Consider the following 25,881-nt stretch of genomic DNA (forward strand, 5'->3'; position numbering starts at 1 on the left):
GCAGATGAGGGTGTCTGGTTGTGCTGCTGCAGAGGCACCGTGGTGTTTCTGCTCTCTGTGTTCCTCCCAGCAGTCATTCCTTCTCTGGTCATTGCTAGGGCTACTTCTTCTTTGGCGATCCCTCGTAGCCGAGTAAGATTGTCTTCCATAAATACGGTTTTAACAATGAGTCCGTAAGTGACTGTGGAGGCCAATTCTGGATCCAGACGTCCTTCCACAGTGGGGACATTGGTTTCTGGGCAGGAGCTGATCACGGTGTGGATTTGCCGAGCGTGCCTTCCTCTTAGCACATTTCTCCCTTGCGTCCTGAGTTGCAGTGTCTTCAAAGCCCATGACACCTTGGGTAAAGGCTGTTCTCCAACTGGAGGACTCTCAGGCCAGGGTTTCCCAATTGCTGGTGTTTATACTACATTTTAAAGGATTTGCCTTGAGGGAGTCTTTAAACCTCTTTTGTTGACCACCAGAACTACGCTTTCCATTTTTAGGTTCAGAATAGAGTAGTTGCTTTGGAAGACGATCATCAGGCAACCGTACAACATGACCAGTCCAACGAAGCTGATGTTGAAGAATCATTGCACAACCTGCCTGTCCCCAGGCCCTGCGGTTGTCTGCATCCCACACAACTGGGTTGATGTTGCTGGCCTTCATGTCTGTTTGCACACATCTTCGTAATGCAAAGTTGGTCTGCCAATGGGACTGGTGCCTGAAGCCAGCTTCTCATAGAGCATATCCTTGGGGGTCCTGCCATCTTCCACCCGCCCCAAATAACCCCACATGCACTATTTTGTTTAGATCTACTTGTTTGGGGAGAAATCTGTAAGGTTAAAATAACCTGGAAAAAACACGAGGCTTTTACAAATGAAGCTTCTGACTGGAAACTTTGGAAGTGAGCTGGAGACCAGGAGTTCCTCGCAACATGCTTGGTGACAGAGGACCTGCCTTGCTCTGAAACCCCCAGGTATAAGACGGTATATTAAATCAATCAATCAATCAATCAATCAATCAATAGCATGCAGGAGGCCCCATTTTCAATCTCCAATGGCATCTCCCTGCAAGGCTGTGTGAGATCACTACCTGGAATCCTGGAGAGCCACTGCCAGCGGTCAGATTCAGTATAAGGCAGCTCCCTTTATTCCTTCCTGGTTAACCCTTTATGCCTTTCCTTGTGTGTTGAGTTGCCCAGCATCACACACCCCATTTCCTTTTACCAAGCCAGCTTCAAAGCAGGGAGAGGCTCTGTGCTGCTAAAAAAAAAAGAAAGGAGGGGGTTTGTGTGTCTGCTCTGTCCTCCTGTTCCCTTTTTACATGCCTACACTACAAAGACAAAGGAATACCGTATTTTTCGTTCTATAACACGCACCCGACCATAACACGCACGTAGTTTTTAGAGGAGGAAAACAAGAACAAAAAAATTTTAAACGAAACAGTGGATGTATGATTTTTGTGGTTCATGCTGTGGCCACAGACATGTGATCTGACTGAGTTTGGAGTAGCCCAATGCAAAAATCCTGAGGATCCGTGTAGATCCGTGCTTTGTAACCACGTTTTAAGTGGGGAGAGAAGGGAAAGCACTCAAGGGACAAGGAGAAGGATGCTGCTAATAATGCAGAAGAGGGGTTTAAGGGGAGAAGAAGCATGCGTGGGGTGGGTGGAGAAGGATGCTGCTAATAATGAAGAAGAGGGGTATAAGGGGAGAAGGCTCCTCTCCTCTCCCACTTTGCTCCTTTAAAGCAAGCAGGCTCTCTGTCCCTCTCTCCTCCCCACTCAGCAGCTCTTCTCCCGCTTTGCTGTTTCAAAGTGAGCAACAGAGGAGGGAAGGAAGTGGAACCATGGATCCTCTGTTCACGACTGCAGTAATAATAATAATAATAATAATAATAATAATAATAATAATAATAATAATTTATTATTTGTACCCCGCCCATCTGGCTGGGTTTCCCCAGCCACTCTGGGCAGCTTCCATAGAAACAAAAAAACACTAAAATATCGTACATTAAAAACTTCCCTGAACAGGGCTGCCTTAAGAGTAGATCCCCCCCCACCCGTAGGCATTCCCTCCATAACACGCACAGACATTTCCCCTTTCTAGGAGGAAAAAAGTGAGTGTTAAGGTGCAAAAAATACGGTAATTCCTGTTCCATGCTTAACCTGGTTACACACCCATTGTACTCTACCCAACAACAGCAACCCAGATGAGGTACCATGGCTGCAAAACCCCTTCGCAGCTGGATTCACATGCCATAGCTATTTGATGCAATATATACTGTGTCTATAGGCACGGGGAGGGGGGGGAATCCTCCCCAGATGCCTCCCCTAGCCCTGAATTGGCTAAAAAGGGAAGAGTTGGCCAACAAGAAAAACTGTATTCTGGCAAATTTCCTGTGGCATAAGCCAGTCATTGCCAGCCTGGTGTCCTCTCTATGTTTTGGGCTACCCAGTTTAGCATATGCTCTCATAACACTGGGCTGCTGCTCACTTTGTCAGAGACCTACAGTGAAATCTTGGTTGGAACAGTTATGTAATGGGGAAGAGCTCTTTGTCTGCACTGGCTCCCAGTGGAGTACAGGGTCAGGTTTATGGTGCTGGTTTTGACCTTTAAAGCCCTATGCGGCCTAGGACCCACGTACCTACAGGACCACCTCTCTTGGTATGCCCCGCGGAGGACCTTAAGGTCCACAAATGACAACATTTTGGAGGTCCCAAGTCGCAAGGTGGTTAGATTGGTCTCAACTAGGGCCAGGACCTTTTCAGTACCGGCCCCGACTTGGTGGGACTCTCTGTCACAAGAGACTAGGGCCCTGCGGGATTTGACACCAAATGTGGAGGAATGTCCCCACCAAAAAATCCATTGAGAAAGAGTGACCAGTCCCATCAGGACCTACTTGCCCTACATGGAAGGCCACCAAAGTCCCACAGGATCTGAGGAAAGAGGGAGATAGAAAGGCCTATATTGGGCCCGACACTAATACATTTCCCCAAGAGTGTGCCAGTGAGAGTGTGGTGTAGAGTGAGCTTAAATAGAACTAATCCCCTATAGAGCTAATTGCCCCAAATCGTTGCTGACATTACCCCTACGGGAGGGTCCACCTCTCCTATTCTTGCAGGGTTAGGATTCCCATGTACAGAGAAGGAACAGAATTGTTCTGATTCAGTTGGAGGGCTTTTCTTAGGTTCTTGTGAGCACAGTCCAGGTCAAATGCCCCCCCCCCCCACTTTGAATCATGCCAAACTGTGGAGATGCTCTCTGCAAACATATTTTTCTCCAGGTTTGCACCTGCCCCTTGAATCAAACGAAGACTCTGGGAAGTTGCAGCGGCAAAACTTCCACCATTTGCAATTATGAAAATCATAGTGATTGCTTCTTCTGAAAGCTCAAGAGATGTTCCTGGAGATTGCCTAAACATCAGAACCAATAAAAGCATGGTGTTATTCATTGCACAGTTTCTGGAAAGAAAAGTTGGTGCAAATCATATTTCTCATGTCAGAGGCAGGCTGAGTCAAGGTTTAGAGCAGGTGAAAGGTTGGGGGAGTGGATATATATTTGCATGGCATTTAAAGGCTCCAAAGCCATTGCTGAAAACCAGCCAGATTGGGACAGTGCAGGATGCAGAGGCAGAATGAGATCCCTGCTGATTCTCTTGTTGCTTCTCTTGCTAATGCCCCATGGAGTCAGTGGCAACCTGAAGGCAAAATGCACATTGAAACTGATCAGGGATCAATCTGAAGCACCCAGTTATTACCAGCCTGGAGATTTTATGATCAGTGGGATCGTATCTCCAACATCTATTGACCAACAACATCCATATGTCTTTTCCGAGACCCCCTTCACAAGGATTAAGCCGTGAGTAATTTTTCTACCACCAAGGGAATGGTTCTTGTTTACCAGGAAAATGGCCTGTGGCTCTTCAGAGGCTGCTGGCCTATTTCCAAGGTGCCAGCAATTTATTAATCTTATTAGGACAAATAAATTACAATAATTTTGAGGAATGCAATAGTAGGCCAATGATAGATTCTGTAAAAATCCCTCTTAGCTAAATATATTCTTTTCCATTCCAGCCCCTTTCCCCCTTTGTGTCATGTATTTTTCAATTACAGTGGTACCTCGGGTTAAGTACTTAATTCGTCCCGGAGGTCTATTCTTAACCTTAACTGTTCTTAACCTGAAGCACCACTTTAGCTAATGGGGCGTCCTGCTGCTGCTGTGCCACCGGAGCACAATTTCTGTTCTCATCCTGAAGCAAAGTTCTTAACCTGAGGTAATATTTCTGGGTTAGCGGAGTCTGTAACCTGAAGCGTATGTAACCTGAAGTGTATGTAACCCGAGGTACCACTGTATAAGGTTTAGGACAGAATTCTCTTCTTGCTAAAGAGCAGGGAAAGCATGCTTTAAATGAAGCAATCTAGTCCTGGGGATCTTCCTCAGTAGAGGAGTCTCCAAACTATGAACTGTTCAAATTTATCACACAGGTTTCATTCCTAAATAAATATGTATTGATGAGCTTGGTGATTCTTCATCTGCACTCAAATTGCACCAAAGTGCCAGTCCTTTTTAAAGAACACTTGAGTAATTTTTCACACACTCACTTTGAAGTAGCCAAGGCCACTGAAAGAACAGCAGCTCTTGCATCAATTTCCTAGTATTTCATGAACTTTTAAATTGATTAATTTTTTGCAGGTGGATATTTAAGTCCTACTGGTACGTCTTGTCCTTCTTGTTCACCATCCAGGAGATCAACCAGGATCCCAGGCTCTTACCCAACATCACCCTGGGCTACAACCTCTATGAGAACTATTTGGATGAGAGGATGACTTCTGCTGCCATGCTAGACTTGCTTGGAGGCGGGAATAGCAATGTCCCAAACTATATCTGTGGAAGACAGAATAACCTGCTGGCTGTTCTTGAAGGGGTCAATTCTGTCATCTCAAAAGAGATTTCAGCCATGTCAGCCATCTACAAAATCCCACAGGTATGAAGGGAGGACAAGGGGGGATAGAAGATATTTGTCCTTTCAGCTTAATAAAGATGTTCCTTATCATGAAGGTACAGCAAAATACTAATCTCTTCTTTCTCTGACTAGATCAGCTATGGTTTCACTAGGCAAGTTCTTGAAGTTGACACCCAGTCCCCTTTTGTTTATCGGATGGTCCCCAAAGAAGAAGCTCAGTACCCAGGGATTGTCAAGTTGCTCTTGCATTTTGGATGGACGTGGGTTGGCCTCTTCGCTCCGGATGACGACAGTGGAGAATGTTTTGTGCGCACCTTGGTGCCTCTGATGATCAGCAAAGGGATTTGTGTTGCTTTCTCAAAAAAAGTAGCTCAGATAGATCTATATGACATGCTTTCCCCAAGCGAACCATTTTTCATCTGGAGACAAGTCAGCGTATTTGTTTACTATGTACCTGCTTACATGGGATTGGGACTAATCGTTGCACTACAGGTGCGACATGGGAAACAAATTGGGCCCAAAGTCTGGATCACGACCCCTTTTCAAGACATGAACTTGAACTTGTCTCTTCATCCTGATGACTTTCAGCATATCCATGGATCTTTGTCTTTTGTAATGAAGTTCAAGATAAGAAAGACACATCAAAACTACAAACCAGATTCCTACCTCCTTAGGCAGTTTTGGAAGGAAGCATTTCATTGTTTATATTCAAAGCATGTGTTGGCCGCGAAAGGTCGGGCAAGATGCACAGAGAAGAAGAAACTGGAAAAACTGCCTCAAGAGGAGCTGGAGAGAGCCATGTCTCAGGACAGCTCCACCACTTTCTTTAGTGTTCAAACTGTGGCACATGCCTTAAATGTTGCACATTCATCTAGATCAAAGCTGATGGCGCTGGTGGGTGAAAGAGACAAAAGGCTAGAGCCATGGCAGGTATTTCCTTCACCTTTTTGCAAATGGTAACCCCTTGTCCCAAATTTAGCAAATGTTTCCTATCAGGATTCAAGATTATGGCAACCATTATGAGGGCTCCCTTCAGATGTTTGTGCAAGGAAGAGGAGCTACTCAGCACAGTCAAATGTCCAACTCATGTGCTGATATTGAAAGTGGCTTACACCTGTGAAAGTCTTCTCTGCAGTGGCCCCCGTACTGTGGAAGAATATTCACTTGAGATAAATTGGACAACTGTGGCAATGGCATTATGTCAGCTGGTTAAAATATACGACATTCCCAATGACTTGTTTTTAGAACTGTTGGGCTTTCTGGATATCTGTTGTGTTTTTTATACTTCGTTGGAAAGCACTCAGAGTGGCTGGGGCACAAGTAATGAATTGTTGTTTTTGTTGTTAATGGTCTTTGCTTGAATTAACAGTTTTATCAGTAGAATAGAATGGATATGATTTGTGGCTGACATGAGATGTGCACTGGCCCTAATTAATAACAGCTGTTGTAGAATTAAAAAACAGCAACACCTCATTCACCAAAAGCTCTTCTATTTTGAGAGCTCAGGAGTTCATTTACTTGCGTGAGAGTCAGAATGGTCTCAGAGCTCATACAGTACAAGAATATGCATGTAAAATTTCAACACGCAGGGCACATGTAAACTTCCCCAATTTTGCAGTGGAAAAGTACAAGTTAGTTTTGACATGCAGCAGCACTTCTAAATAAAATTATTTGCACTTTAGTGTTAGTTTGCAAGCAACCAACTTGCAGTTACACGTGAAGGCATAACAATAGGAAGCTTTTGTTCCAAAAATTGCAGACAGCTTCACCCTTAGTTCAGGCCAACTTGCTTTTAATTTTAACTGTGGCAGAGTTCATACCTTTAAATCATGGGTAGGCAAACTAAGGCCTGGGGGCTGGATCCGGCCCAATCACCTTCTAAATCCGACCCGTGGATAGTATGGGAATCAGCGTGTTTTCACATGAGTAGAATGTGTGCTTTTATTTAAAATGCATCTCTGGGTTATTTGGGGGCATAGGAATTCATTCACCCCCCAAAAAATATACAGTGGTGCCCTGCAAGACGAACGCCTCGCAAGACGGAAAACCCGCTAGACGAAAGGGTTTTCCATTTTGGAGGCGCTTCGCAAAATGAATTTCCCTATGGGCTTCCTTCGCAAGACGAAAGCCCATAGGGAAATCTCCGGGACAGCGGGGGAAGCGCAGCGCGTCTTCCCCACTGTCCTCGGACCTCCTCCGAAGGCTGGCAGTGGGGCGGAGAGACCTCCTCCCGCCGCCAGGCTTCGGAAGGCTGCTCCGAAGCCTGGCGGTGGGGCAGAGAGACCTCCTCCTGTCGCCAGCCTTCGGAAGGCTGCTCCAAAGCCTGGCGGTGGGGCGGAGAGACCTCCTCCCGCCGCCAGGCTTCGGAAGGCTCCTCCGAAGGCTGGCGGTGGGGCGGAGAGACCTTCTCCCCGCGCCAGCCTTCGGATGGCTGTCCTGAAGACTTGCGGTGGGAGGAGGGTTTTCCTTCCCACCGCCAACATTCAGAATGCTGTTCTGAATGTTGGCGGTGGGGAGGAAAAACCCTCCTCCCACCGCAAGCCCCGGGAACAGAGGGGAAGCGCTGCGCCCCTTCCCCTCTGTTCCCGTACCTGTCCTGAAGGCTTGCGGTGGGGAGAAAAGCCCTTCTCCGCACCGCCAGCCCGGCAAGCGGTTTCCATAGGAACGCATTAATTGATTTTCAATGCATTCCTATGGGAAACCGTGCTTCGCAAGACGAAAAAATTGCAAGAAGAAAAAACTTGCGGAACGAATTAATTTCGTCTTGCGAGGCACCACTGTAGTCTGGCCTCCCACAAGGCCTGAGAGACAGTGGACCGGCCCCCTGCTGAAAAAGTTTGCTGACCCCTGCTTTAAATCCTGAACCAAACTTACTGATTTATCTGACAGAGTTGAAAGCGAGCAGGACTGAGATATCCAACACACTTTCGTATTTTCTTATTGCTGGTGTTTTCACTGTCATTGCAGCTTCACCCTTTCCTAAGAGAAATCCGAAGCTCAAACACTTCCATGGGCAGACTGTGTTTGGATGAGAATGGGGAGCAGGCAGGCAACTATGACATTGAGAACTGGGTGATGTTTCCCAATGCGTCTAGCACTCGAGTGAAAATTGGGAGTGTTGAGAGAGAGGCGTCCACTGGCATAAAATTCACCATTAACCCCGGAGCCATTGAGTGGCCCAAACAGTTCAACAAGGTAGTGAACGTTATAAGAGTGGAAAGCTAGGAAAGTTCATGCTCTTCTTTCGCACAACTGTTACAAAACAGCCTTGTAAGGTGGACCAATTCGACCAATTGTATCTTAACTACCCAGCAATAGTTGCCTCTACCAATCCCTCTTGCCACAGCCCAGATGGCAGGGGAATCCAAGATATTCAAAGAAATCCTAGAGTTTGGGGATCCTGAGAAAACACATCCTGTGTTTATCAGTTCACATGAGGTGTAATAATAATAATAATAATAATAATAATAATAATAATAATAATAGTTTATTATTTATACCCCGCCCATCCGGCTGGGTTTCCCCAGCCACTCTGGGCAGCTTGAAACAGAATACGAAAATACAATAACCTATTAAACATTAAAAGCTTCCCTAAACAGGGCTGTCTTCAGATGTCTTCTAAAAGTTTGGTATTTATTTTTCTCTTTCACATCTGGTGGGAGGGCGTTCCACAGGGCGGGTGCCACTACCGAGAAGGCCTGGTTCCCTGTAACTTGGCTTCTCACAGCGAGGGAACCGCCAGAAGGCCCTCGACACTGGACCTCAGTGTCTGGGCAGAATGATGGGGAATAGAGATGCTCCTTCAGGTATACTGGACTGAGGCCATTTAGGGCTTTAAAGGTCAGCACCAACACTTTGAATTGTGCTTGGAAATGTACTGGGAGCCAGTGAAGGTCTTTCAAGACCGGTGTTATATAGTCTCAGTGGCCGCTCCCAGTCACCAGTCTAGCTGCCGCATTCTGGATTAGTTGCAGTAGTCCAAGCGAGAGATAACTAGAGCATGCACCACCCTGATGAGAGAGTCTGCGGGCAGGTAGGGTCTCGGCCTGCAGCTCCTGGCTCTCTCTCCCAGAGATCAGAGCAGCTGGCTTTTCTCCATCTTTTTGTATGTTCTGTCTTCTGCCTTGAGCCTACATTTGTATTAAAAGGTGGAATAAAAATGCTGAAACAAGCAAGCAGGTACACCAAAGTGGTTTACCTCCGATGCTGTTTTGCATTAAAAGTGCTTCCTTGTTAAAAAAAGAAGAAGTGGGTGAGGTCAGTGGGTCCTTTCCAGACTATGAATGAATTCCATACACAAATGCTTCCAGCACTTTCCCCTTGATGTACCTTCTTCTCGTTATGCTTAGACTGTGCCTCGCTCCAGGTGTACCAAAAGCTGTCAGCCTGGATACGCCAAGGTGGTTCAGGAAGGAGAGCCGGTTTGCTGCTATGCTTGTGCTCCGTGTGCGGAAGGGACAATCTCCTCTCAGGAAGGTGGGTGACTTCAAGGGAGAGGGTGTTCCTTGAGATGATAGAAACAAGGTGGAGAATCACTCTGAGAAAGCTTATGCTCCACATATAACTCTGGAGGACAAGCAGTTATGAAATAATTGTTTTTAAAAACTCTTTCCCTATTACACAAACTCATTTCCTGACCTTTCCCACATCAGCATCTCCCCCCCCCCCAAAAGGTAGTACAGTGGTACCTCAGATTAAGAACTTAATTCGTTCTGGAGGTCTGTTCTTAACCTGAAACTGTTCTTAACCTGAGGTACCACTTTAGCTAATGGGGCCTCCTGCTGCTGTCACGCCGCGTGATTTCTGTTCTCATCCTGAAGGAAAGTTCTTAACCCGAGGTACTACCGTATTTCTGGGTTAGCGGAGTCTGTAACCTGAAGCGTCTGTAACCCGAGGTACCACTGTAGAACACAGATGGTTATGGATGGTTTTTCTCCTCCGCAGATGCAGAACTTTGCACCAAATGCCAAGAAGATCAGCATCCGAACAAAGGCCATGTTCAATGTATCCCTAAGATTATCTCTTTCCTGGCTTATGAAGAACAGTTGGGGATCATCTTAGTTTCCACTGCCCTGTTCTTATCTTTAACAACAGGCATTGTGTTTGGAATTTTCATTAAATACAAGGAAACTCCCCTAGTCAAAGCCAACAACAGGGACCTCTCCTACATCCTCCTCATCTCCCTCCTGCTCTCCTTTTTGTCCTCCTTCCTCTTCATTGGCCAGCCAAGGAAAGCAACCTGCCTTCTCCAACAAATGGCCTTCAGCATCATCTTCTCTATTGCTATTTCTTCTGTCTTGGCAAAAACCATCACTGTGGTGTTGGCCTTCTTGGCCACCAAGCCAGGGAACAGGATGAGGAGATGGCTGGGGAAGGGTCTGGCCAACCACATAGTCATTTCCTGTTTGAGTGTCCAAGTTGTCATCTGCACCCTGTGGCTGGGACGGTCTCCCCCATTTCCAGAGTATGACATGCACTCCCAGCCTAAAGACATCATCCTACAATGCAATGAAGGGTCTGTGGCCATGTTCTATGGTGCCCTTGGCTACATGGGCTTCCTGGCTGCCATCTGCTTCATGGTGGCTTTCCTAGCCAGGAAGCTACCTGGGGCCTTCAATGAAGCCAAGCTGATCACCTTCAGCATGCTGGTCTTCTGCAGTGTTTGGGTGTCCTTTGTGTCCACCTACCTGAGCACAAAGGGGAAATACATGGTAGCCGTGCAGGTCTTCTCCATCTTGTCCTCCAGTGCTGGGCTTCTGGGATGTATCTTCATCCCAAAGTGCTATATTATCATGCTGAGGCCTGATCTGAATACAAAGGAGCACCTGGTAACAAAAACTTAGGATAGCTTCTGTTAGGATTGTAACAATCCTGTGTTATTCTAATTATGATCCTGGGGTGTTGTGTTTCATCATTGGACTTTTTGGGGTAAAACTGGGGACTTTTGAGCAAGTTTGTTTCATTTGGAGCTGGTATTTCTGGATTAACCCTGAACCTCTGAAAATGCAGTTCTTTCTCTTACTGATTGTTAGCTGCCTGAGAGTCACAGCCCCTTATCTGGTCCATAATCCCTTGTTATATGTTGAAGGCTGTGTGTGGCAGTATTATTTGTACCCACATGAATAAGAAGAAACATCTTTCAGCTGTCCCTGTCATGGCGTTCCATCTTCTGACTGAGTTCTGGAAAGTTAAAGCAACCCTGCCTTGAGATGGGCCTAGTGTAGACACTGCTTTCACTTTCAGGTACTGCAGTTGGTCAGTCTTTTGTGGCTGTTGCTCTTTGTCTACTGTGTGGTTCTTGATCTCATCCAGCCATTTCTCTGTTAGTTTATGTGTGTGTGTCTGTGACTTGGTGGCAGGGGTGGAGCTACCTACCTCGGCACCTGGAGCGGCGCGGAGCAGGGCTAGCTGGCCGCACAGCAAGCATTCCTAGCTGCCCGCCGCCCGTGCGGAGAGCATGGGGGTGCGCCGCTAGCCACCCACATGGAAAACGTTGGGAGGGACACAGTTAGCCGCCCGTGGCAGCACTGTCCCTAGCAGCCTGCTGCTAGTGCAGCGAGCGTGGGGTGGGGGTGGTGGCGTGGCGATGTCACCCACCCTCAGCGCTGACGCCCGGTGTGCACCACACCCCCTGCACTTGCCTTCCTCTGCCAGTGCTTGGTGGCAAAGTATCAATCCTAAATTCACCTTTATATCTGTGTGTGCACAACTAAACGTCCCTAAATTCTCAAATAAACTTTGATATATTTATTGGGTAACAGGATCTCTGTGTTGCTGCTCTTTTACTGTCTTAAGAAACCTATGTTAATAAACTGTATTGAGGATTAAAAAGAAGAGTGGACTGTGTTGCTGGCTCTTAAGGAAGGGGTGCATTAAACAAAGGTATGAAAGGTCATGGAACTGTAGAGTTGGAAGGGAACCCAGGGGCCATATAGTCCTACGCACTGCAATGCATAAATATTACAGTGCAGGCATTTTGCAGCAACAGCAGAAGCTTGTGTTAAGAAATGGGAAATTGCTCAGAGTTATTTCACGTGCAGAGCAACAGCTGAAAAGTTTTATCAAATAGTGGTGTCTCCAGAGGCTGGACATTAGATGCTCAAACTATCTCATGATCAGTCAGGACACTGAGGAATTGTGTGTGTGTGTGTGTGTGTGTGTGTGTGTGTGTGTAGGCTCTCAGCAGCGTAGTGCATATTTTCCCAACCACAGTGGTGCAAGAAATTACCTTGCCTTGCTCTTGATTCTGATGTTTAGTTGATTGGTTTCACAGGCAATCTTTGGTCAAATCTCTGGAGCTTTGGCAGGAATAAGAATAATTGTAAGGGAGAGACGTGTCACCTTGGCAATGGCCTGGAGTCTCTGTGTGGCTTGAGGGACATGTGCAGAGTTGGAGGAAAACATGTTTACAAGATCTTACAGAAGTGGCTCCCTGCTCTTAGCTTTGGTCAGAGCGGGGAGAAAAGTCTATGTGGCCTTCAACTGACGAGGACCTAAATATCATTTTAGGATGTATGCACATACAGACACCTCGCATGGTTATTTCTGAATATTGCGAACTTCTGAAATTACATTTTGTTGCAGGGGTTAGCAAAATTTTCAGACTGAAAGCCACATTTCCTTCTGGACAACCTTCAGGTGACCACATGGCAGCAGTGGGCAGGGAAAGAGGTGGGCAGAACAAGACATGAAAATTTCACCTTTCTTCAGTAGTCTAGTTTCCGCACACACACGGTTCTCTACCCTGTAGTCATCCACACAAGGAAGAGGCATTCTCAGAGTTCAAGGCTAAAACACTTTGGGAGGGAACAAAACAGGGCTAATAGGAGGCATGTCTAGAATGGGTGTGGGCTAGGGAGAGTACTGAGGGGCCAGATAAGAGACACTTGGAGACCATATTCAGCTTCTAGGCCTGAGATCTCAAGGGCAGGAGGATTTTATGCAGCCTCACTCCCATTCCTGACCTTGTCGATTGCACCTCTTGATCAGCTGCTTTTGTTGGTGAAGTAGGATGCCAGGGGGGGGAAATCCATTCTCCACCTAGTAGCATTACCTGTAGGCTCTTCACAAACAGCAATGGGAAAGACAACACACGAGGACCCCCAATGGATCAGACGCAAGGCCTAGCCTGTGCAGTATTCTGTTGTCACAAGGCATGAAGGCAATAGCATTCTCCCACTTCTCTTCCAAGCAACCAGGATTCATAAGCATATTGCCTCTGTCAGTGGAGGTAGATCACAGCTATCTTTACTCGAAGCCACCGATAGCCTAATCTCTCCATGAACTTGCCTAGTCACCCTTTAAAGTCATTGAAATAGTGGTCATTCCTTCTACACTTATTTCCCCCACACCTCTCCCGTGTTCCCAGGCCACCCTAATTGCCTTTTCTGTGAACTAAGGAGGTCAGAATGCAACTGTTCCTGATATTTATGTTTATATTTATTAAATTTGTATACTGCCCTATATTCGCAGGTCTCAGGGGGTTCACGAGATAAAATTGCAATATAAAAACACAGAACACACAATCAAAATCAAAACAGAGGCAACCGAATAACACCCCCCAACAAAAAGTTTTTAAAATATATATATATAGTTTTTATTTATTTTACTGATTTTCAAAGATTTTAATTTTCAAAGATTTTGAAAGAAAAAAAGGGAAAAAAGAATAGTTACATCATAATATATAAAAAAAAATTCCCCACATATCAAGATTACCCTGCATCACTTGACTCTTCCCCCGCATCACTTCCATGGGTCCTATTATTTCTATTTTCAACTACATATCAATACTTCTCCAATTTTTCATATTTCTAGATTATCTGTACTTTCTGTTACAATACAAGTGTCTTTAAAATCCTGCTAATGTCCTGTTTACAATGATTTTGTATATACATAATAAGCATTTCCCAATCTTTTTTTGAATTTCTTGTCTTCCTGATTCCTGAGCTTCCCAGTTAGTTTTGCCATTTCGGCATATTCCATCAGCTTGATTTGCCATTCTTCTTTACTTGGGTTTGTCTCTTTCTTCCACTTCTGGGCTAACAACGTCCGAGCAGCTGTTGTAGCATACATGGACAATTTCTTCTGATCTGATGGAATCTCGGTACCTATAATTCCTAGGTTGATTGTTTTAAAAGGGCATTAGGTGACAATCAACCATAGGCCTGGTTAAAGAAGAATGTTTTTCCCTGGCGCCTAAAGGTGTATAATGAAGGCACTAGGTGAAGCTCCCTGGGGAAAGTATTCCACAGACGAGGAGCCACTGCAAAAAGGGCCCATTCTCGTGTTGCCACCCTCCAGACCTCTCGAGGAGGGAGCACATGAAGAAGGGCCTCAGAAGACAATCTCAGGGTCCTGATAGGTTCATATGGGAAGAGGCAGTCCTTAAGGTATTGCGGTCCTGAGCCGTTTAAGGCTTTATAGGTCAATACCGATTGTCAGTAACCTAAATTGCCTCAAAGAATGGAAAAAAGATATCTCTAAATTTGTCTGGCAGGGGAAAAAGCCGCAGATTAAACATAAAATTCCAATTGATAAAAAAAGAAGAAGAGACTGCCCTGCTGGACTTGCAACTGTATTGTGATGCAGCTTGTGTATGCTGGTTAAAGGAATGGATTATCTTGGAAAATGCATATATTTTAGACTTGGAAGACCATGATTTAAAGTTTGGCTGGCAAGCATGTCTTTGGTATGGGAAAGCAAAGATTTATTGGTATAGGACCCCTGACAATTATGTCCAGTGGCGGACAACTCTGGGGTTGTGGCGCTCATCTCGCTTTGTTGGCCAAGGGAGCTGGTGTATAGCTTTCGGGTCATGTGGCCAGCATGACTAAGCCGCTTCTGGCAAACCAGAACAGTGCATGGAAACACCATTTACCTTCCTGTTGGAGTGGTACCCATTTATCTACTTACACTTTGATGTGCTTTCGAACTGCTAGGTTGGCAGGAGCTGGGACCGAGCAACTAGAGCCCATCCCATTGTGAGGATTCGAACCGCCAACCTTCTGATCGGCAACCCCTAGGCTCTGTGGTTTAGACCACAGCGCCACCCGTGTCCCAATAGAATAGGATGTGTCTATTTTCATCAGTGAAATGATGGAGGATATGTGGCAGGCTTAATTCTGTCTGCATATCAGAGTTTTCTCATCACTGTCCTAAAAAGAAATCTTGATCCTGACCCTTGTGAATGTGTTTTTGCACCAAACTTTAGACATGTTCAACTGCCCGCTCCATTATGCACCTGGAGTCTGGAGCCACATCTGTGAGCTTTTCTCCAGCCCTGCACCTGCGCATGGAGCCACACAGAGAGTTCATGATCTTTCACAGGGGGTGCTTCTTCCCCTTATAATTATGAAAATCATAGTGATTTTTCTCTTCTCCTCTGGAGCTTTGTCCAAAGATCTTCTTTAAGCTTACTGAAATAAGCATAAAAAATGAGAGCCAGGCAGGATGGGAGCATAAACATCTCCTGCCACACCAGCAGCTTGGGCTGAGACTGAGGGCAGTTGCGTAGAAATATCTTTGTGTGAGCTTGACTTACTACCACCCCCTTCTGATGGGAAATCTAGGCTGGGCTCCGTCACCGTTTGGAAAGACGTGCAAAAGCGTTAGGCTTCATCTACTAATTCTTTTGAGTTATCACAAGGTAGGAGGCCGTTCCAGGCAGACATAGGATGCTGGTGTTTCTTCTGCTGCTGTGGCTGCCTTATGCAGACTGTGAGATGCCAAAGGTGAAATGCCCCTTAACTTTGGAGAGGGATCAGATTGACCCATTTAATTATTACAAGCCAGGAGACCACCTCATTGGTGGGGTCATTTCTCCCACAAGAGCGTTTCTTAATCCACACACCTTCAATGAATCTCCTTCCACCAGCTTTTCCAGGTAAGTCATTTTGTGGGGGTGGGATTGGTGCTGCTCCATTTTGTATTGATTTTATGAAGTCAGATGACCCCCAACAACCAGGCTCTTTCTTGCTCCTACTAAATCCCTCTCCTCTTTAGCCTTTGGAGGGAGCCTTTGAGGGTGTATCAGTGCTGAAGTGCAATCGATTTCATAGCCTGCTTTTCATATGTATACGTAATATGTATACTAGGCAAGGTTACATAGAAAAATATATTTTAGGTTTGAAAGAAACCATAGGAAAGGGCCCGAGAGCTGTAGAATTTTTGCCAAGTTCTGATGAACCTGGGACACCTCTCCCTCTGAAACCGAATGGGGACCAAGGTCTGTGCCAGTGCTTTGAACCTTCCACTTAGGCTCAGCCTAAGGATGGACCAATCTGTCATTTCTGGTTTCTCTCAGTTTCTCATTCTTCCCATCTCAAATTCCATTTTCAGCATGTCCACAGTTCTTTATACACACACACACACACACACACACACACACACACACACCATCAAGGATGATTTGGCTGTTATGGTTGAGTGCTTTGGATCAGTGCTAGCATAAGTTAAATTCCAGAAATTAAATACAGTTCAACTTGTCAAAAAAGCAAGAAATTAAGTTTTTTAATATTCATTGAATGTAGGACATATTTCCATATATTTGCAGGAAACTAAAGACAAGATACTGGCAGATCCTCTCCTTCTCGTTTGCTATTCAGGATATCAACCAGAATCCAAAGCTTTTACAAAACATCACCCTTGGCTACAGCTTCTATGAGAACTTTTATAACAGCAGGGTGACGTATGATGCCATGTTAGACCTGCTTTCTATAGGGCAGGTGAACGTGCCCAACTACAACTGTGGAAGACAAAATGACATTCTGGCTATCCTTGAAGGGGCTGATTCTCAAAACTCCATCCAGATTTCAAGCTTGTTGGGCATCTATAAAATCCCACAGGTGCGGATGGAGAGGGGGGGACTTTCTGCAGCCTGAGCCTAATTCCCCTTTGCGATCTTTCCATAGAATCCAAAAACCAAGTGGGGTGGATATTAAGTGGAACTGGAGACAGGCATTCATTTTTAAAAGAATATTGCACAGACTTGAGAGAGTTTTAACTGCTTCTGGTGGACAATCACCCTTTCTTTCCTCACACAGCCATTTCTACTCAAATGTTTTTTTCAGGGTTTCAAAGCAATGGGACTCAGCTACACTAGTAAAGAAACAACGATTTGAATGTGTTATAAACATACAACAACAGATGGCACAAGAGAGCAGAACATTTTTCTACATGACTTTCCATAGGGTTTCCCCCCGTTTGTTATAATGATCTAATTTCTATAGCATATTTTTTTCATGTGTGTAGATCCACCCCAAGACAAAGGATTCTTCCATGCAGCAATTTATTGTGGAATTGGAAGTTCTGTGTCGTGTCAACAAATATCATCCTCATCAACATGAGGATGACCTGGAACACCAGGGCACAGAATAAAATCACTGGACACAAACAATTGTGGGTAGAAACCAATCAGAAAATGAATATCTTTCAGAAGCTACTGTTTATTATGTATAGGAATCAAAAAATATTGAGGAAATTAATGGATACATTAATATGAACGCAGATAATAGAAATTGGCATTTCTATTTTCAATCTCTTCAGCATGGAAATGGCTTTTTCCACAACAGCCATACATTTGTTGGCAACAAAAAATCAAATAAAAACCACCCCCTGATCTTCCTTCCCTTCCCAGGTCAGTTATGCTTTTGTTTCTCATGTTCTGAATGATAAGAGGCATTTCCCTTTTTTTTACCGGGTGGTACCCAAAGAAGAAGCCCTGTACCCAGGGATTGTCAAGCTGCTCCAGCACTTCCGATGGAGGCTCATTGGTCTCATTGCACCAGACACCGACAATGGAGAGAGGTTCCTGAAGAGCTTGACACCCGTGCTCATCAAGAGTGGCATTTGTATTGCCATCTCACAAATCTTCCCACAACTTAATACATTGAAAGAGAAGATCCATCATCTTCCATTCCTCAAGTGGAGACAAGTTCATGTATTTGTTTACTATGTAGAAAAATCTTATGTCTTAGAGGGAATATTACTTATACAAGGCTTATTTGACGAGGTGGTGAAACCCATTGTAGGGAACGTGTGGATCACAACAGCAATGTGGGACATTTACTTGGACGTAGTGTACTCTGACTTATCTTTCCAACACATCCACAGCATTTTCTCTTTCCTTTTGGAGACAAATAAACGGGCAAAATATGATGATTTTCTACCCTTTTCCTCTGCCGTTAAGAAGTTTTGTGAGGAAGCTTTTAATTGCTCCTATTCAAAGCATGCATTCTCAGTGAAAGGCTGGACAAGATGCAGAGAGAGAGAGAAACAGGAGGTGCTGCCTCAAGGCGTTCTGGAAGGAATCCTCTCTCTAGACAGCTACAGGATCTACAACACTGTCCAAGCTGTGGCACATGCCTTAAATGTTGCATATTCATCTAGATATAAGCAGATGGTGACTGACCGTATGGAAGTTCAAAGGCTGCATCCATGGCAGGTATTCATTAGAACAATGGTTCTTCTTCATGCCTACTTATAATATCCTTAGAGGTCACAGCCCCTCTGGTCACACCCACCATCTTTAGCATAACTCCTTCTGTCGTGGCCCATTTGGAGTAAGTCCTTCTACCTCCTGCATTGAGTTCCCTTCTGCAGGGAAGATGGTCTTGTGCAGGCTCTTCCTAAGCCTCCCTCCCTTCTCACTTGGGTGCTCCATTGGCACTGGCCTGGGCAAACTAAGCCCCAGCCTTTCTCCAAGGGTGTGTGTGTGTTTACGGGAGCCTTACTAAGTGTGTATGCATGCCACCAAGGAAACAAGGGCAATTGGCAGGTCCCCAGCTGTCTCCAGCCCACTGACCAGTGTGCCAGGCGAACTCCAGTCCTTGGCATGAATCTGTGACTCAAGCTTCAGAAGCTAGGGCACGCTACTCAGCAGAAGTGGCAGGAGAAGCTGTGTGAGCATGTTTACAAGCAGTTTATTCAGCATACATCAGGACAAAAGGAAACATGTCTGATCCCCTTCGTGTCCAAAGCACGACAGCTAAAGCAAAAGCTATACACAAACGGAAGTTTCCAGCAAGATGTGCTGGAGTGTAAACAGACATGTGACATACAACAATTCCACACGTCTGTTATTAAGGTGGAACAGAATATCCCAACAGGCTACACATAAGCTCATTAGTGTAGAGTTATGTATACATGTGTAACATTTCTTGTGCCTTAATATTCTTGCCCCAATAATTGGAATGATCATTTATATTTAGCAGAGTTTCTCGAATTTCTTTTTTATAGTCCACACTTGCATGTATTTGAATTTGTCTATGGCAGGCATGGCCAAACTTGGCCCTCCAGCTGTTTTGGGGCTACAATTCCCATCATCCCTGACCACTGGTCCTATTAGCTAGGGATGATGGGAGTTGTAGTCCCAAAACAACTGGAGGGCCAAGTTTGGCCATGCCTGGACTATGGAGAACAACGTTGGTCTTTCCTATTCACGCAGTAGACATTCCCCTTTGGGTTGCAGTCTAAATACCTCTGTTCAAAAGAACACTGGAAATAGTTAAAAGCATGGTGGGAATAGAAATGAAAGCAATTCCTCAGCACACACTTTTCAGCCTGGGGCACAACTTCCGGTGTAGAAATTTGAATGTAGTTTGCTTGTGCGGTTCTCTGGTTTTCTTTACAGCTGAGGGATCAAAAGAATGTATCACCGTTCAGAAGCATACCGGAAACAGGAGGAGGAAAAGAACTGAAAGTACTGAGGAAATAGTGGGTGTTCAAAGGAGAGTAACAGAACACCAAAACAAATGACTCTGTGTGGAGCTGTTTGAAGCCTGATTTCCCCCCAACTTATCTGATTATCCCCACATCCCCAAATTTACAGTGGAAAAACATTAGGTTTGGTGTTGTTTGTGGGTGGACTGTGCAGATTAAGTCTGAATTCAAACAGCACAGTAGACTCCACTATGGACAAACCTTCAATGTTTAGAAAGACTCCAACTCTGAGTCGGAGGAGCTCTAAGCACGAAATGGGCTGAACTGGATAGTAACGAAGTTTCCCATATTCTAAATGTTGCTGTTTTAATTTTAGCTCCACCCTTTCCTGAGATACTCACAGTTTTACAATTCTTCCATGGACGGAGTATACTTGGATGAGAACGGGGAACTGGCAGCTGACTTGGACATTGTGAACTGGGTGAAGTTTCCCAATCAGTCCATGCTAAGGGTGAAGTTTGGGAGTCTGGACAGACGGGGCTCCCCAAACCTACAGCTCACCATCAACCAGGATGCCATTGTGTGGCCCAAATGGCTCAATCAGGTGGGGGAGATCATCTCTTTGATTTAACTGGGTTCCCTATCCCATAAGTTCCAATAAGGGTGCCAGGCTCTGTGTGGAGCTGCCTTCAAATGCATGCCATGTCCAAGGGCCAACATTTCTTCAAGACCTTATGGTGGTCCCTTGAGAAGCTGTGTAAATTGAGGGTCCAGCTATTGGGAAGAAAGGCAAATTTCAAGGGTGTAAATAATTTTAGTTACTAAATGAGGTGGCCAAATTTAGAGTGTAAGGCCAAATTTAGTGTGTAAGAACACCCTCATATCTCTAGTATAGTGGGTTTCCAGCAATGCCCTGACTGGTTGCATTTTCTGAAATCCACCAGGAAACCAGTTAGGCCTCATGCAATTTCCTTAATGGTCTTTCTCTTTATGCTTAGACCTTGCCTTCTTCCAAGTGTGTGGAAAGTTGCCATCCCGGATTCATCAAGGTGGTTCAGGAAGGAAAACCACTCTGCTGCTATGACTGCATTCCCTGTTCAGAAGGGACCATCTCCACGCAGGAAGGTGGGTAACCATCTAGGAAAGGGACACCCTTGGGGAAGCAGACACAGATATCAAATACATTTTTAAAGTGAAATTTATAACTGCCCAGTGCTATGTGATTATAGTTCATGCACAAGGTGTACCTTGTTAGAGCACTCCTCTGCATTTCCTTATGTGTGCATAGATACTTTCTTTCTTAGAGTCAAATTCCATGACATCTGGAAGCAAACCTACGCAGCATGGGGGGAAATCCTCAGAACTCACATTAGAAATGTCGGTGACAGCTCTCTGGTTTTGGGCAACAAATCCCTTCCGACATGTCACTCAAGCGTCAAACTTTGATTCAGGAGACCGAAGTTTTGGCCTAAGTTTCATGTATTTTGTTATTGTTACATATTTTAAATTAACACTAGAATGGGGTGTTGCTTCTTGTAAAAAACTTCATGAAACAAGAGTAGATAAATGCATAAATCAATAAAATCCTGCCAAGTCAGAAGCCGGGATGACTGACTGATGATAGACCACTCAATTTTTTGCACCGTGGTGCCTACTGTGTGGAATGCTCTCCCAGATGAGATAATGATGTGCACCATCTGGGTGTTCTTTCATCACTATTGATGTATAGATAAATTTTGATTTGTTTAAACTGTTTTTTATATTTTGTTCTGGTTTTTGTAAGCTGCCCTGGGAATGTAGTGTGAATGGTAGAACAACAAAAACAGCAACAACAATAATTCTGTTCTTTGCAGATGCAAACCGTTGCATCAAATGTCCAGAAGATCAACATCCAAACAAGGACCGAGATCAATGTGTCCCCAAGATTATCACCTTCCTTGCCTATGAAGAACCTTTGGGGATCCTCCTGGCTTCATTTGCCCTCTTCATGTCCTTAACCACAGGCCTTGTGTTAGGAATCCTAATGAAATACACAGAAACTCCCATTGTCAAAGCCAACAACCGGGACCTCTCCTTCATCCTCCTCATCTCTCTCCTGCTTTCCTTTTTGTCCTCCTTCCTCTTCATTGGCCAGCCAAGGGGAGGGATCTGCCTCTTCCGACAAACAGCCTTTAGCATAATCTTCTCGGTTGCTGTCTCTTCTGTGTTGGCAAAAACCATCACTGTGGTGCTGGCCTTCCAGGCCACAAAGCCAGGGGAGAAGGTGAGGACATGGCTGGGGAAGAGTTTGGCCAATTACATTGTCATTTCGTGTTCCAGTTTCCAAGTTCTCATCTGCACCATCTGGCTCGGGACCTTTCCCCCATTCTCAGACTCTGACATGTGCTCCCTCCCTGGAGAGATCATCCTGCAATGCAACGAAGGGTCTGTGGCCATGTTCTATGGTGCCCTTGGCTACATGGGCTTCCTGGCTGCCATCTGCTTCACGGTGGCTTTCCTAGCCAGGAAGCTGCCTGGGGCCTTCAATGAGGCCAAGCTGATCACCTTCAGCATGTTGGTCTTCTGCAGTGTTTGGGTGTCCTTTGTGCCCACCTACCTGAGCACCAAGGGGAAGTATATGGTGGCCGTGCAGGTCTTCTCTATCTTGGTCTCCAGTGCTGGGCTTCTGGGCTGCATCTTTATTCCCAAATGCTACATTATTGTGCTGAGACCTGATCTGAACACAAAGGAGCATCTACAGCTAAAAATCAAATCAAAAGATGGTATGTGATAGTTCCTGTATATGAAAATGGTGTCACAACACTGCAATGGCTACAGACCTTTTGTTTTAGTGATTTACATGTTGGTTTAATTCTGCACAACCATATCCCTCTCTCTTCACCCCATTCACATACCAAAGCCTATGATATGAGAAGTGCTCTCTCTGTAATGTCAAAGCCACTGTCAGCTCCCATAAAAAATGTTGTCTGTCTCTTTCACTCTCTCTTTTTGTCAGATTAGTTTTCCAAATTTTAACCAATCAATACCAAATTACATCAGATTTAATACATTTCCTCCAAATAAACTGACTTCCCACTTTTTTTCCTAGGTGTGTCCTACGTTCCCCCATTTACTGCTTTATATTACAAATTTATATTCCAACTAACATTTCAAACCTTATATCAATCTTAATTTTCACATTTTACAATTTAATTTCTTCTTCTCTCTTTCCCCTTCTCCCTCAGCTGTCTAGTTTTCAATTCCAGCTCGTATACTTAACAATATCTTATTCCCTGATACAGCAAAAGCAGAAACAAATGAGGTCTCCCAGCTCCTTGCCTCTCCGTCTTAAATCCTTACTTCTTGTTTCTATACTAATTCTCTTTGTTTTCATCTTGTGTGTGTATAGATCTGGGTCCATCCTTTCCACTATTGTTCCTCTTTCTTTCTGTCTCTAGCCTGAGCTCCTTTTTGACTCCGGCTGAATTTGCCCCAGCTGTTGCCCTACCATGAGGAGTGGAGGGATTTTCTCACCCTTTGTCTGGGCTGACCCTAGCTTTCTCCTGACTTCTTTTTTTAACATGGCAGAACAGTTCTGGGCCCAACAGTGGCGAATCCAACCCAGAGCACACCTGGCAGGCCCTCTGACACATGTAAGGCAGGGGGATGTTAGGATATTTCCGTTCCACCTTAAAAGGGAGCAGGCTTTGTGAGTCACAGAGTCTGCGCATGTCCTATTCACAGGATGTTTACGTTTGCTGTTCCTTTCGATTTTGCAGTCGGTCGGAGACACTGACTCAGAACGGTCATGTTTTTCTTTGTTCTGTTCAACGCTAAATAAAGTCTGTAAATATGCTCTTCTGCGGTGCAGCTTTCTGGCTGTGTTTTCTGCTGATAAAAAGTGTGCACGAGCCCTAGAATGTGGCAGTCTATTTTTGAGGCTTCGTGTCGCTAATTGCTGGATCTGCGTGACTACGGGAGATCGATGGACGTCCGACAGCCGGCTTGGGGCCATGATGGACTATATCTCCCTGGCAGTATTCCCAACAGGGACAACTTTTAAATAAATACATGGATAGATATTTAATCTGCAAATAGCAGCTGGGGAAGAAGGCTGCACGGTGGAGGGCGGGGCCAAAGATACACTGTCTAGCTCACAAACCCTTGCAAGTGGGCCAAGGGAGATACACATTTGACCCCTGGCAAAGAGGAGAGGGAGATGGAGAGGCCCTTGTGAAGGGATCTGGAAAAGGGAATATTCCGAGGGTGGTAACTGAGGAATTCTTTATTGATTTCACAATTTTGTGATTCAGAAATAAGGCCAATATTGATAGGAATGCAAGAGTATGGCCTGATGCCAAAATTGGTAGGAACCACTTTAGGAGGAACCCGAGTGTATATTATAATAAAAACAACTAGCCATCAAGGTAAAAGGTGAGCTTCTGCATATACAGGAAGAAAATCTCGGGTTGAGTAACTGTTTTCAAGGACTGTGGCTGGGTGAAAAGATGGTGAGGTGCTGGGATAATAGAATGTGGCAGAAGATGGCACATATATCCTATATAGGGTGTGTGTTCATAGACATGCAGCTACAGAGTATTTTGTACTACAGTATGTCATGTGATGCATTACGGAATAAAGTCTGACCAGTTGGGAATTTGGTGTGAACCTTATTAATGAACCCCCAGTGGAGTTGTCTCCCACATATCCCACGATGGGGAACCAATTTTCCTGCAGAGAGCTCCATTCCCTTTGGGGATGCTCCACCTGTCAGCTCTAAGCCATGCTGAAGTTAGTCGTGGCCAGGGGCAGAGCCAGAAGTGAACAGACCACCCTTCCTTGCTCTTTTTGCAAACCACAGAAGAAGAAGAAGAAGAAGAAGAAGAGTTTGGATTTGATATCCCGCCTTTCACTCCCTTTAAGGAGTCTCAAAGCGGCTAACATTCTCCTTTCCCTTCCTTCCCCACAACAAACACTGTGTCAGGTGAGTGGGGCTGAGAGACTTCAAAGAAGTGTGACTAGCCCAAGGTCACCCAGCAGCTGCATGTGGAGGAGTGGAGGCACGAACCCAGTTCCCCAGATTACAGAGTACTGCTCCTAACCACTACACCACACTGGCCAGAGGAGAGCTTGTGTGAGTCGTGAGTTGCAGGAATTCCAAAGAAGGATGTCAAAAACTCCAGAGTGATCAGTTCTAGTGCCTTTATTAAGAAAAGTATAGGTTTACAGCGATGCAGCCTGCCAGTTCCTCTTCGCACTCACTTGTACGGAATGGACATCGCAAGCAAGAAGATGCACACCCAAGCTAAAGGTCAAAGCAGCATACCCCAGCCATCTGACCAGGAGGCTGGAGTTGGCAAATACCCAAACATTACAGTTTCCCTTTCTGGTCTCAGAGCTCAGCACCCCAAACTCTCAGATAAGGGTGACATCAAAGCAAGACAATTAGTATGCTTCAAAGCAAGTGACTATAAACACATAGGAGCTCAGTGCTACAACCACTACCAATTAATTGGGTCATGAGTATCAATATGGTGTTTGCAGAGCTTCCGGAACAATTTACCTTTGGTTCAGCACCGTTCTCTCTTCCTCTCAACCCAGGGCTGAACTGGGGATCAGAGAGGTATCTGAGATGTCTGGGGAGAACAAGGAGGTTGCCAAGTCTCTAGGCAGTGATGGGAAGGGGCATACCTAAGAACTGGCCATGTTGTTCCTTGACAAGGCTCTAGAAGGTGCAAAAATCATGTCTCTCTACTCTGGCTTGGAGCGGCTTGGTGCTTATGTGATCCCCACAGCATCTCTGCTGCTCTGGTTGGCCAGACAAGGTACACAGGGTGCAAGGGAGTCTAGGTACGCCTTGGGTGGTGGATGAGGGCTGAGGCTAGCAGTGGGCAGATAGAAAAACAGTTGAGTCACTCCTCTTCATTTTCACTTTCTCCCCCCCTCCTTTCTCCTTCTCCCTCTTCCTCACTACCCAGTATGCCTAGGGGGCGAGGCCCAGACTCACCAGGCATACTGAAGAGGCTCCTACTGACACCGGAGGAACATCACCCGGCTATTGTTTTATTGTTTTTATTTGCTGTAACCTGCTTTCAGATTTTTAATAAAAACATAAAGTGGTATAGAAATTTAAAAAATAAAAAATAAATATGCTGTCACCTGTAGGGGGCTTTTAAACTCAGGCTAAGGGCAGCAAACTTGGCAGCATCTTAAAAAGCAGAGACATCACCTTGCCAACAAAGGTCCGTATAGTTAAAGAAATGGTTTTCCTAGTAGTGATTTTTGGAAGTGAGAGCTG

General features: G+C 45.2%; 1 protein-coding gene across 1 annotated transcript; it reads left to right on the top strand.

Annotated features, from left to right (window-relative positions):
* Positions 1-906: 906 nt before the first annotated feature.
* LOC310700985 (vomeronasal type-2 receptor 26-like) lies at positions 907-23,046 on the top strand (the record flags this gene model as incomplete). The annotated part of the gene is made up of 6 exons (XM_083490941.1): positions 907-968; positions 4,728-4,967; positions 5,079-5,876; positions 20,603-20,729; positions 21,458-22,366; positions 23,042-23,046. The coding sequence occupies exons 2-6, from the start codon at positions 4,806-4,808 to the stop codon at positions 23,044-23,046; spliced, it is 2,001 nt and encodes a 666-aa protein (XP_083347067.1). The 5' UTR covers positions 907-968; positions 4,728-4,805.
* Positions 23,047-25,881: the final 2,835 nt, after the last annotated feature.

Source organism: Podarcis liolepis, assembly GCF_965112155.1.
Source record: "Podarcis liolepis genome assembly, chromosome: 2".
Classification (NCBI taxonomy): domain Eukaryota; kingdom Metazoa; phylum Chordata; class Lepidosauria; order Squamata; family Lacertidae; genus Podarcis; species Podarcis liolepis.